The 14,067-nt window shown below is 32.4% G+C and overlaps 1 protein-coding gene and 1 long non-coding RNA gene across 5 annotated transcripts in view; one reads left to right on the plus strand and one right to left on the minus strand.

The window, feature by feature from the left end:
- Positions 1 to 14,067, plus strand: part of LOC107065370 (uncharacterized) — a 42,037-nt gene that overhangs the window by 22,731 nt on the left and 5,239 nt on the right. The gene's annotated exons all lie outside the window — the stretch shown is intronic.
- LOC107065369 (uncharacterized) overlaps positions 1 to 14,067 on the minus strand; it is a 393,202-nt gene that overhangs the window by 7,555 nt on the left and 371,580 nt on the right. For 2 of the 3 annotated variants that reach the window (XM_089175936.1, XM_089175937.1), the window contains one exon: positions 12,766 to 13,149. In XM_089175936.1, the coding sequence (XP_089032062.1) occupies positions 12,766 to 13,149 (384 nt within the window). Of the gene's footprint in view, positions 1 to 12,411; positions 13,150 to 14,067 lie in introns of those variants that run through there. The other variant, XM_089175938.1, reaches the window with a different exon arrangement.

Consider the following 14,067-nt stretch of genomic DNA (forward strand, 5'->3'; position numbering starts at 1 on the left):
TAAGAAATGAGTCACGTGTTGATTATAAAACGGTAGAGTGGAATAGAAAAGAAAATAAACAGAATAAAATTTCATGAATAAATAAATATTAGCATGAGTCGGTTAAGAATGGATAGTATTAGAAACTTAGTATGACGTAGGACGACACGTCAAAGGTAGAATGACTTAGGCGAGATTGAGGAGTAGTAGTAGTAGTAGTAGTACGTTAGAAGAAGTCGAAGACTGAGAAATCCCGAGGCCTTGGCTATTTGCTCGACCCTTGAGACGCGATCGAATCTGAAACGAAGAAACGACCGAAGCATCCGGCAAGAGGAACCCGCTAGTAGGATGAGGAGAGAAACCAAAGAGTGAAAATACCATGTGATAGAGAAAGACAGAATGAAACAGAGTGAGATGTGCAAGAAAAAGAGAAAGAGAGAGAGAGAGAGAGAGAGAGAGAGAGAGAGATGGAATTCGAGAAGCTGCGAGAAGCAACGTCGTTTTCAACGAGAAGGAGAGATAAAGAAACTCGTTCCGTGTACGTGAGCTCACGTACGAATGTTCTTTGGGAGAACCGAAGATGAGAAAGGAAACTGAAAGAGAGAGTGTGCTATACAGAGAAATAAAGAGAGATAGAGATAGAGAGAGAAAGAGAGAGAGAGAAAGCTAGGGAGACAGAAGTTTCTGTCGTCAAACGAATTGCGAGTGCATGGCTCGAAGGAGGAAACTCCTCCTCCACCTCCACCTCCACCTCTTTCTCCGAGGAGGAGGAATGCGTAGGTATCCTCAGAAAACATCAAAGCAACGGTGGGAACGATTGAAATTGTTTCCCCGACCACGGAGGATGAGGACGAGGACGAGGACGAGATAGTCCTTCTTCCTTTTTCTATACCATCTTTCTTTTTCTTTTTATTTTCTTTTCTTTTCTTTATTCGTAGTTGAACTCGTCCTATCAGTCCTGTGCCTATCCCTGATCAGCAGTAGTTGGTACGGGTTGGTTCCTCTAAAGCAAAGATAAGGTTCACTCATTCCTAGACTTTTCTTTCTATTTCTTTCTATTTCTTTCTCTCTTTCTGTTTCATTCACTTACACACACACACACGTGTAGGAGTCTGATGGTAGGTTTGGTTCGATACAACTACCTTTCGATTGTCTTCCATTGACAACAAATTACATTCCGTCGCGTGTGTCAACCGTTCATTGATTTTCTTTCTTCTACTTTTTCTTCTTCTTCTTCTTCTTCTTTTCTTAGTTTCTTCAAACTTACTCGTATCTTTTAACGATTCATCCGTTTCTCTATATACTACACCCCAGTCCCCATTTCTTTCTTTCTTTATCGGTTGTTGAAATACTTTGGTCAACGATTCGTCTTCACTGTTTGTCGAACTCTCCTATCCTACCGTCTGCGTTTCGAAGACGGTCCGTTCGTTCGTACGTTCGTTCCTTCGTTCGTTGGTTGCTTCGAAAGATTCAGAAGAAAATAAAAAGATTGTTCTGGACGCCTAACGAACCACCCCAAACCCTACACCATCACGCCCCATCTCAACCCAACTACCCCATCCTCTGTTTGACGTTTGCACGAAGAGTAGTATGAGTAGTATGTTTGTTGTATGTACGAGTATTTGTGAAAGTATGTGAAAGAAAGAGAGTAAAAGAGAATGAGTGAGAGAAAGACGTATCTAACGTATCCGTTTTCGAGTTAGGAAAAGCTCTTGCTTACTGAAAGCGATGAAGCAAACTTCGAAAACGCGTTCTTTCGACGACAGGAAACGTCGTTCGTTCGTTCGTCGTTCAACCTTGTCTTTGGATGGATTTCTTTTCGCTCTTCTACTAGCATTCACATTACTTTCTAAATTATCCTCGTAGGTTCTTGCTGCTTTCTTATTTTTCTCTTCTTTTCTTTTTAGAAAAGATAGTTTCTCGAAAGAACTTTTTCTAACTATAATTAGGCATAAATGATGATATCACTGTGATTAAAGTTGTTTCAAAATTAAAACTAAACGTATTGAGTTTTATATTTATCTATTTTTTCCACAACATATCAAATGATTATCAATATTCAAAAGGTTATATATTTGACGAGTTTATTTATAGCAAAAAATATATCATTTATGTAATAAGAATTTTTGATTGATCAAAGAGCATTATAATTTGTAAGAAATATTTTCTACAAATTGAAATTCGGTCATTTTCAATCAATATTTTATTAAAATATAATTTAATTATTTTATAGATCTTTTCTACTTTTTATTAAAACAATGTTATGTATTAATTGTTAAGAAAAAAATGAAAAGAGAATCGGTATCTTTCGTTAACTTTTAAAAATATATTTTGTAAAACATTCGTAGATTTTCAACTGCAGCAATACACACATTTATCCTACACATCAATTTTGATATCTACGATTCAAATATTAAATAATAATTATTAACACATCCGAATATTACGTTCGATTCGACATATATGCCCAAGTTTGATTTAAAAGAAAGTAAAAAGAAAATAATTAAAAAAATTCTACAGTAGTAATACACACACTTATCTTATACATCAATTTTTATATTTACATCCAAATATTAAATAATAATTATGAAAAAATCCGAATATTACGTTCGATACGACATATATGACCAAGTTTGATTTAAAAGAAAATAAAACATGAACAAATTCATAAAATAAAAATTAAAAAAATGAATAACAAATAAAACGAATAAATATAGAATCGAAAGAAGAAGAAAAAAGATGAAGGAGATAAAAAAAAAAAAAAATAAGAAAACGATCCAACGTCTTGAGAGTGGCAAATTATACGAATGACGTTATCGCGAAAAAGTAATTTGGTTTCATGCTAATAGGCCCGCTTTTTTCCACGCCCTTCTTCCCTCCACTTCCACATCTTCTTTCCTACTTCTTTTCCTTCTACTTCTTCTTCTTCTTCTTCTTCTTCTCGTCTTTCTTTTACTATCATTTCGCCCCTTTTAGAGTGTTCTTTCTGTTCTTTTCTTTGAATAATGTATAAGTTCGAGCTTAGGTGTGATAACGCGGTGAAGCCTTCGAGAAAAGAAGAAGCTTCTTCTTCTCTGTCTATCTGTCTTTCTGTCTGTCCGTTCATTCGTTTGTCTGTCTGTCCGTTTGTCTGTTTCCCTCTCTTAGACGATTTTCGATAGAAATTAGAAAGAGAGAGAGAGAGAGAGAGAGAGAGAAAACGAGAAAAGGGTACATAATTTCACACTTAGTTCGATATTAAAAGGGATTCAGGTCATACTGTTGAAAATTCGATGGTTTGATGACAATGAAAGGACACGACCAATATCATTAACTTTATTTCTTTCTATGTTTTCTGCTTTTTATAATAAATTCGAATATCCTATTTTATTGTACTTCTTTTTTTGCGTTTAAAATGTATTAACAAAATTTGAATTGAAATAACAATATTTTTTAATTTGTAAGATGTTGAAAGATTTTGATGAGGTAAGTTGAGTTTCTGAAGATGATTTAGAAATTATTGGCCCAATATATAATATTTATTTCAATTTAAAATAATCAGACGTTAATTTAATATAAAAAAAAAAGAATATGATCTACAAAATATCTGCAAACTCGGAAAAAATTCAGGGGTTTATATTTTGGGTTGTATTTTAATAGATACAGATAATTTTAATAATATATAACTTATATTAATATAATATAATTTATTAATTAAATTTTATATAATAATAATATAATAATAATTTAATTTTTTTATTTTATTTTTTTAAATATATTAGTGATCAAAAAGTTTGTACCAATTTAAATAAAAATAATATTATAAAATACGATAATTAAACTTATATAACATCATTTTATTTAAGAATAATTTAATACAAATATTAATATTCATTTCTATTTAATTATTAAACATATTTGGAAATAAAAATATATAATTCGTTCATTTATATCAAATCAATGAATTCTAAAAAACACAAAAAAATTAATTATCTACATTTGATTTTATTAATTATTAATAATATATCATAAAAATGTGTATCATATAATAACATGTATTTTTATTATCGAATAAATTTTTTTTATATTCTTAAAATGGATATATAAATCGACACGAACTGTAGAAAACTTTAAGATATAAAAAAAACATAGTAAGTTTACGTTTGTAAAAGGCTAAGGTGGGAGTGGGGGTTAGTGGAGAAGAAGGACTTTGATGGGAGAAATGTTACGAGTCATTAACCAGTCGTATGAGAAAAGTTCGTTCAAAAAACGATGTTCTGATCTAAAGTAAAACGACAGAGGGATGGAAATGAGACTGGTAATTCGTAAACAAGTGCTGCAGAAAGGTCCTTGAAGTTGAAAGAATAAAGGTGGAGAGGGGGAACGAAAAGAAGAGTGAGAGTAAACGTGTAAGATGTTGAGCTTGGGTAAAAAAGAAAAAAAAATAGAGAAAGAGAGAGAGAGAGAGAGAGAGAGAGAGATGGTGATACGAAGAAGGCAAAGTTTGGAGAATCGAAATCAGGCGTAAGGGATGTCCCTCGAGTATAAAACTTGGTCGTAGACGTAGAACGGGAACTGTACGTAACGAAACTAGAAGGAAATGGGGGGAAAGAAGTCAGAGAGGTCCCCGTGTAGGAAAAGCCTCGAAGAGGAGGAAAACAAAAAGATAGAAAGTGTAACAGGAAGAAAACGAGAGATAAAGATGAAACTGGTAAGGAAAAAAGGAATGAAAAAGTGTAAGGATACAAAGAAAAGAAACAAGGATAAAGAAAAAGATAGAGAGAGAGAGAGAGAATAGGGTGGGTTAAGCTAAGGGGTGGTAGTAGTAGAGGAAAGTATAGGGAACGAGGAAAAATAAGGGCTACTCGACAACACAACACAACGAACATACACCGCCGACCCTCAGGCTGGAATATTTTTTGCCGACATTGGACTCTTGGACATTTGAGACAAAGTTCCCTGTGTCTTTTAGCCTTTTAGTAATCAAGTGGGCATACATAAAGATGACGAGATAAGATCATAGCTAGAAAGAGGAAGATTGAAAAAGAAACGGGAGAAGATCGAACGTGAGATTGCGAGATTTGATACAGTGAAAGAGGGAAAAAGGGAGGGAAAAGGAAAGAGATCTATATATATATATATAAGATGATCTTAAATCGTCCGTTTGATCAATCGTTTGTGAACGAAATTTGTATCCTATCAAATATATCTAATCGTTCATCGAAATGAACACTTTATTTGGTTTACGAATTATGTTAATTCATTTGTTCTCTTTCTTTTTCTTCTTTTTTATTTATTACTCAATTGGTTTGTCATAAATGTTATAGCATAGACATTTAATTTGATTAAAATTAAATGAGATTGTGGTTATCTTTATATATAAAAATTAAGTGACATATTGTTGGTTTTTAATAAACTTTGGAACTTCTGAATACCAATCCTAATGAATTTTTGTTTATTTCGTGTGATTTATTCTAACTTAGAATATAGGATAGTTTTTATCGCGATTCTTTTTATTTTTTATTGCTAATTTAAAGATTTATTATTTAGAGGTTATCTAGGTATCTAGGTTATTTAAGTATTCAATAGATAGCGTCGTATTTCAATTCAATTATTTCAATTCACATACGACATAACCTTACTTTTTATATTTTTTTGTGTATTATTATTTTATGTAATTGTGGTATTCTTATTTGTGTTGTTATAATTTACTAAATAGTTTTGAATTATATTAAATCCACATTTTATAACAAAGCCACAGTACAAATAATTAATTTTATAAAAATTCGTGCAAGATCTAATAAAAATTACTCGACCCTCATTATAAATATAAATTGCCGATAATTATAACAATGAACTAAATAATAATATTTATTACATTTATTTTACAATTAAACCCTTTGAATTGAAATGTATTAAATTCGTTAGATATTATTTAATGAAATATGTTCAGACATATTTGGTGGTGATATTGGTGGTGATGTTTTTGGAAGATTTTAGAAATGAGATAGAAGTATATTAAAGAAAATAAAAAAAGTAACATATATAAGCAATAGTGGAAAGAGGAAATTTTGTGGAGTCAGTTTTGAAAGATTTGATTGAAGGAATCTGTGAGAACCTTCGGAGACAGTGATGCTGCTAGTGAGATTAGTCTGTCTTCAAGTAAGCGCTGTGTCGGCGAAGGGTTACGTATTTAATTAAACTGTTACTTCGCATTGATTGCCAAACTTGGTTCACCGGCACGCTGGAGAAGATTATCGAAGTTCTCCGCGCTTCTATCCTAGCCATATCGAAAAGGTAAGGGAGAGAAAGAGGGAGAGAGAGAGAGAGAGAGAAAGGTTACCAGGCAATCTAGCAAACTTCCTAGCAATAGTGCTGACGATCTTCTTCATCGATTGGTTTTTTTCATTTTGTTTTTTGTTATCCATTATCACATACTGTCATGACACGTTAACTTAAATTAATAAGAAGAAATCAAAAAACCTATTTAAATTTTTTGATATATGATTTTGATACATTGTTAGATATATGAGATTAAATAATATTAACCTATTAGGGGGTTTAATAATCCCCATTTGAGGATTTTAAGATTTTACGTATACCACTGGGTGCACCTTTTGTTCATAAATATAACTTATCCTATCCAAAAATTAAGAAAATAAAAATTGGCCAGTTAATTGGTTAAACGTGTTTCAATAATTAGATATGGAAATTAATTTGTATTTATTTATGGGATCAAATTATTTGCTACATTTAACGTTGGACTCTAAGTAAATACATTGATTGAAATTTGATTTCTAGCACAAATAAAATGAAAATATTATACAAAAGATTCTGAAAAGATTTTATTAAAATCTGTTTAACAATAAACAAATGTTTGATTGCCAAAATTACATTTTACAATAATAATACAATTAATTATATTAAAATTGATTAATATCAGAATCTATATAAAAACATAATAATTCAATAACAATGATAATATAATGGAAAATAATAATTAGTATAGTTTAAAAGTTTGATAATAAGGTAAGTAATTAAAGATGTATTAAGACAAGAGAGATTTAGACTGGGATGATTGATCAATAATGTTTTAATACGTTTTTACTTTTGGGACAAAGTACTTGTCATTAAAAAGTACGGGTCGGTTCCTTTGTAAGGGGAAAAGTTTTACTAGATATTGTAAGCTCATGAAACGTGAACAACGCGTTGCGTGTTTGACGGTTTCCAAGTAAAGTCCGCTTCCTAGCCTGAGGCTGTCTCGACAAAATTGTGAGAAGCGTGCCTTCTCTTTCCTGGCACATCTATCTACTTCCACCAAACCCCTCCCCCATCCTCCACCTCCGCTCACTCTTCCTATCTTCCCTCCTGTTTCCTCTTTCCTTCCTTCCCACCTCATCCCCCTGTTTCTCTTATCCTGTCGATCCTCGTACTCGCGATAGAAGAGAGGGTGGTGCGAATGAACGAACGAACGAACGAGAGGGAGTTTCATTTAAGTTAGAAATTGCTTCTTCCGTAGCGATGATGGGCCGCAAATTGGGCGCGAAACGGAACGCATGAGAGAGGGAAAAGAGGGTTGGGTTAGTTTAGGCCAAAAGAGGAAGATCAGAAAAGGCGACGATGACGCCTCAAATGATGTAGACTACCGAACCGGGTTGGGTTTATCGATTTTTATTCGAGCTATTTTTTTTTTGTACATGTTTTGTTTCCTTTGTCATGTGCAATACATCGAACATTAGGTTGAGAACAAAGTTTTTCTTTTGTACTTGCATAAATGCATAAATGAGATAAGTGATTTATTTTCTTTTTCTTTGTTTTTATTGTACTTTGTATCTAATTTATTGCAAATGATTTATAATTGTTTAATGGTTCATAATTAGCTTATTATGAATGATGTAATTAATAATGTGTACGATTTTGTTGAACGTTTTCGTTAAATATTAATGTTTGTATTCTCAAGTGTTATATTTTCCCGTGCAAATATTTTCGTTTTTCTATCTTCAATCTTTCTCTTTTTCTCTCTCTCACACACATACACATACACTAACTCTTGCTTTTTTGAAATTACGCTCGAACTCTCGTTGGAGATTTACAAGGAAAGGTCGTTCGATCAAGTGACATCGAGAGATTATTTTCAGGATGACGTTAGGAGATATGAAGGTGGAAAGATTAGAAGAAGCAGAAATATAAGAAGAAGAAGAAGTAGTGAAAGAAGAAGAAGAAGAAGAGTCATGAGAGATATATACACAGGAAACTAATGTTCCGTAGGAAGAAAGCAATATACAGGGAGTGAGATTAATTATCCAAGACCGAGAGATAACTCGTTTAAAAAGAACGAACAGAAATGACTTTGAGAGGGGAGAAGAAAAAAAAGAAAGACAAAAAGGGGGATGAACAAAGACGAAAAGGAAAAGAAATATTTCTTGTTCGCGATAAAACTCTAAGGGATGATTTCTCTCTTGATGTTAGCTTGATTGAGAGACAGAGAGAGAGAGAGAGAGGGTTCAAAAACATTTTCGATGACGTTCTATTAAAGCTCTAGCAAGTAGAATTTAACGTTGTACGATCTATAATAACCCTAAACCGGAACCCCATGACCGAAGTAAGGAAGAGAAGTGAGGTTAGAATGAATACCCAGAGAAGGATTACTTCCGGCTCATTAACGTACCCTTGCAACTTTGCTAAATTCGTCACGCTTGCAGAATAAAGCATAGTCATTTGGATAGATCGATCATTATAGTAATTCATGTATATGCTGATAATAATTTAAATAACGATGTTGATTTGATGAGAATAATTATATCACGTTTTTCTGCTTTGATTTTAATAAGAATTAAATACATATTCGATCATTCGTAATAGATAAGTCATACAACATCCACGATGGAATTAATCGATAATATCATGTCATAAGAGAGTAGTGGTATTTCATCTTTGAGGGAAACAATGTCCTGTCGGTATGATCGAAGACGTTGGATATTAATCCACGGAAGCGCAGTCTGTGCGTTCAGAGCGTTAATGCAATCGCCTAATGTGCCCTCCGGATGACACGATGATTCCCACTGTCATGCTAATCCGTATAGCACGTAATTGCGCGTTTATGCGTACAACGGGGGTGGGAGGGTAGGGGAGGGAGAGAGACAGAGATTGAGAGGGTGCGAGAGGAACCAGGGGGTTAACCGGGAGATGAGGTTGAATCGAGCACTAGTATTATGCGTTCACAGGATGTGTCTCGTCCGTGACACACGAGTAGGGGTGCTGGAATGAAGATGGGTGGTGGTGGGGCTAGGGCTGGGTCTGGGACTGGAGCTAGGGGGTGCCAGTGCCAAGCGGGGTGAGGTTAGAATTATTTGCTCGTGGAAGAATAGAAAGTAGTATCTAGGCGTGTAAGATGATGGATGATGTTGTGTATATCTATGGTTAGGAATAAGCACATCGTTATGTTGATGTGATGTGCTTTTAGAAAAGGATGCGTACGTCATATCTCAATGGTTGTCGTCATGCTCGAGATTGAAATTCGTTCGGGATTATTTTTCATTTTTACCGCTTCTTGCTTACTTGCTTACTTGCTTGCTTGCTATTCTTTAGTTCACAATTTGGTGTACGTACGTTCGATTAATGTTCGTGAACAGTCATTGTGATTCAGCTTAAGTTGAGATACTAATGCGTTAGGTTTGTTGTCGATTGGATAGATGATTATTATCAATTGTTATGAACCACTCGAACATCCCTTTTTACTTATTTCTATGAAATAGGATCGTATATTTTGTGGTGGTATATTGCTGTGGCTGCTACTGCTAGGTTGTATGTGTAAAAAAGGTTAGCTTTTATCTGGTAAGAATCGCTCTCTCTCTCTCTCTGTCTCTCTCACTCTGGTATTTTTCGTTTAGTCACCGAGAGCTACCATTCTGTACAGATCTTACCTCATTCCATATTTATAAGTTCCGCAGTGATAATGGACGACGTGCTTCCACGGAAAAGCACCGTTAAGTGTTTCTCTTACTCCGGAAAATGAAATCGTTTCGTTTCGTTAACGTTAACAGAACTCTTTGGACTCATAGATCTTTTTCACTTGACTTTCATCTTAGATTAAAGAGTTCATTTATTTTCGTTGAAAAATAATTATCTTTTTTATAAAATATATATATAGACACATTTATTGTACATAAATAATATTTATTTAGTATTAAACTTTGTTTAAATGTGTATAGAAAAAGTAGGAGAAATCAAATCATAGTTAAATGAAATATTTTAAATGGACTTATCTATGAGTTTTATCTGATGAATTTTAGAACTTCAGATTCTTAATTAACATAGTAACAGCATGCAATGCAAATTTGATCGTCAGTATTTTAAATGGTATTATAATTCTGCCCTATTTTAATATCTTTAACTGAGTATGAGTACTAGTTAATGTCGTTTGATTTTATAGAATTTTCAAAATTTGTAACTGTGTAGAAATTCATGCAACAATTTATTATAATAGTAATATTTAATATATAATATATTTATTTAAATTACATATATATATATTGTAGTTTTGCTTAATATTCAAATTTTTAGCTGAATAAAATTGCAACACGTTAAATTCCATGTAATTAAATTATTAAAAATACTTAACTAATCTTTTTCAAATAATATCTCAAAATAACAAACAATGCTTATAAACATTATGTACAAACCATGTAAAAATTAATATATAATTAAAAATTATGAAATAATTAATAATTATAAAATAATAATATTAGATTAGTATTAATGAATATAGATAATATTTTAGATCGTTAAATTTCATATTAATTTATCGAATGTCAATTTGAAATCAACATGGATGATAATATTCTCTAGTATCATCAAAGGACTCTTAATTTAGCGATCCCACAGGACGAGGCAACGTTCCATGATATATCCCTTTCACGCGCAAGTGTTCGGGTGACTTGTCGGAAACTAGGAAGGTTTCCAGGTGCGGTATGTCCAAGTAAGGTGGTATAGGATAGTATAGAACGTAGAGTTAGAAGCAAAGCTACGCAAGCAGCGGCCTATGTACATATATACCTAGCTCCAAAGCGATACGTCATTTCTGACAAGCCAGCGTGCCGATAACCCACCCCTTTTGCTTCCTTCCCTTCTCTATATCCACATCCATATACACCGCCCTTCCTACCCCGTCCTAGACAAACCCCCGCGTGTGGCCTCACACCTCATCGCAGTGTAACCCATCCATCATGTTTGAGTAATGTAGAGACACGATTTCGCGTTATTGCGAATGACCGACTCTGTACTGGTCAACCTACTTGAACTTAAACAATTATTTACGAATATATTCTTACATTTATTTGTTCATTGATATTATTTTTTGTATGTTTATATTTATAAATACATTTATAATATGTTTATTTTATTTATTGTTTTATTTTATTTTATTTTATGTAAAATAATTTTGAAGATATTTGTGTTAATGGAAAATATATTATTTTATAATTTAATTTTTAAATAATGCAAAAATTAACATTTCTTTTTATTTGTAAAAATTTATTATTATTAACAGAATCATTAACAACCACATTTATCATACAGATTTTGACAATATGATTATCCGATAATTAAAAGATTAAAATTAGGTTTTTACAATTGAATAGTATTTGTTTAATTTAGGAATTAATTTTTGTTTAGAGCTTAAAGATTAAGTGTTGAATATAATGTGTGCGTGTTTTTTATAGTAAACTAGATGATCCCAAAGTGAATAGAAAGTTGATGCAAAAGTTTAATGAAAAAGTTTCAATATTATTTTGAATAATTCCTAAAAATGATATATGTATACGTTTTCTGTACGAAGTAGGGTGAAAAAAAAAATGTCGGAATAATTTAAACTTCTGAAAAAGCAATAAACTTAATGGAAACCTTTTGGCTTCCAATGACAAATTTCTGGATAGGAGGAAAGAGAATAGGTAGACCACGTATAATTCACATAATTTAGAAGAAAAATGAGGTTGAATGCGATGCCATATTTAGAAAAGAACACTCACAACCATACTAAACTATCAAATGAATAATTCAAATTGATTTTAATGTAAAAAAATTACATAAGTTTAAGAACTATTCTATAATAATATCTTTCTATGTATTGAAATGAATTTCTGTCCTCTAAAATGATTTCCACATAGTTTTGAAAGGATGAAATTTCAGTATAAATTTAATATCATTAAAATCATTAATGAATGATTAATATTTATTGAATCCAAGTTATCAGAATTTTTTAATAATCATAGAAAAAACTCAAGTTGCAAACAAAGTTGATTGTTTTAAATATAATAAACATTTAATTTAAATAAATTCTATCTGAATGTCAAATGTTCTTTGTTTAACAAATTAATAATATAAACTTATTATATTATTAACACAATTTTATAAAATTAATATTATTATTCATGTGATTTAAAAGTATTATACCAATATCAAGCTTTTATCTGTATACAAAAATTTGTATTTTCCAATATGGCGTCCACATATCTTTCTATAATATGTGTCCCATAACCTATAAATGAGTTTACAATCTGTACCGCTGTTCAAAATTAGTTTGAAATAATAACAAAATATATATGAATAGTCTGAGAAAAGGGGTAGGAAGATTAAAAATCTTAGATATAATAATTTGTTATTGATAATAATGTAAAACCCAATATAGGGAGCATATGGAGTACGCTTAAACGTAGGATGATTGACAAGCGTCGAGTATCATGTTATCGTAGGTATTATACACGATCCATATCGTTTTGGGAAGTATGCTGTGTGGCGCGTTTCACTTACCGTTATGAACGAGCAGGGCACAGTCACGAGCAGCGGTGATCAGATCGCTGTCGGTGAGGGTTTCGTCAGAAGCGTTACCCGATGTCGGTGTGTCGCTGAGTCCGGCACCACTGCCGGGCATATAATAAAGGGGATGCTGTTGCTGCAGTTGCTGCTGTTGTTGCTGCTGTTGTTGTTGCTGTTGCTGTTGTTGTTGTTGCTGTTGTTGTTGCTGCTGCTGGTAAGCACGTTGCTTGTGCTGACTAGCGTTATAGTGATTGAGATGTGACTGGGTGGTCTGATGATTATTTTGAGGATAGGCTGAACTACGACCACGCAGACTAGGGGAATTATCCTCACCCTCGCTGCCACTCAGACTGTAGGCCGGGTAAAGCCGTCCCTTCCCTAAAACAACAAAATTTGCACTAAGTTTCAATAATCCTTTTTTTTAACAGTTGTCTTCAATATTTTAGGTTAGGTTTAAGATTTTAATCTTTTGTGATCGTTAATGTGATGATTTTTAACGTTAAATGTTTATTATTGTTAGTGATGTTTTCATTTCTTTTTTGTTTCTTTAGTTCTTTTAAAAGATGAAAATGGGTCGTTTATTGTTTCACTATATTTACTAACTCGATGCTTCTCAGAGTAATTTCATTTTCAAGTTAATGTTCTCGTTATCGCATGGGTAATAGCGGATCAAAACTTAAACTGTTTGTCCTAAAGATAGAAGTAATCGAGTTAGAGTCACGTTATATTACACAACGTTCGATAATGTGTATTACAAGAAACACCGTCTCCATGTTAGATAGAGATAACGAACTATGATGAAGAAGAAAGATTACGAGGGATGATCCGTTCATAAGAATTTTCTCCAACTTTTTGTCCCTTCTTTCTTTACCATCTGTTCAATATTTTTATTGAACAAGTATCATCACTAGGTCACGTGCATCAATAACAGCATATAAAGTTTGATGAATATTAATAAATTACATATTTTTCTTTGTTGAATAGTTTATTAATTTATTCTGGGAATAATTGTTGGAATTAAAAACTACATTGTATGACAAACAAATAATTTTATAACTAAACCAATAATAGATTTGTTCGTACTTTGTTTATCACACAAAGACAAAAATATTACTTGAACAGGAAATAAGGTTATGTAATAGAAAAATGATGCACACGGTGTGAAATGTGTTAATCGTCAAGATCAGAAAACTTTAGAAATAGGTTGATTCTGAATTGAAAGGAAAAATCGGTTAGTATCATTTCCAAGCTGTTAAAACACTCGAAAAAGTGAGAAAGAAAAAGAAATAAAAGGAC

This window comes from Polistes dominula, unplaced genomic scaffold (genome assembly GCF_049000335.1).
Source record: "Polistes dominula isolate Pdom_NZ unplaced genomic scaffold, Pdom_raw_medaka contig_21, whole genome shotgun sequence".
Lineage (NCBI taxonomy): Eukaryota > Metazoa > Arthropoda > Insecta > Hymenoptera > Vespidae > Polistes > Polistes dominula.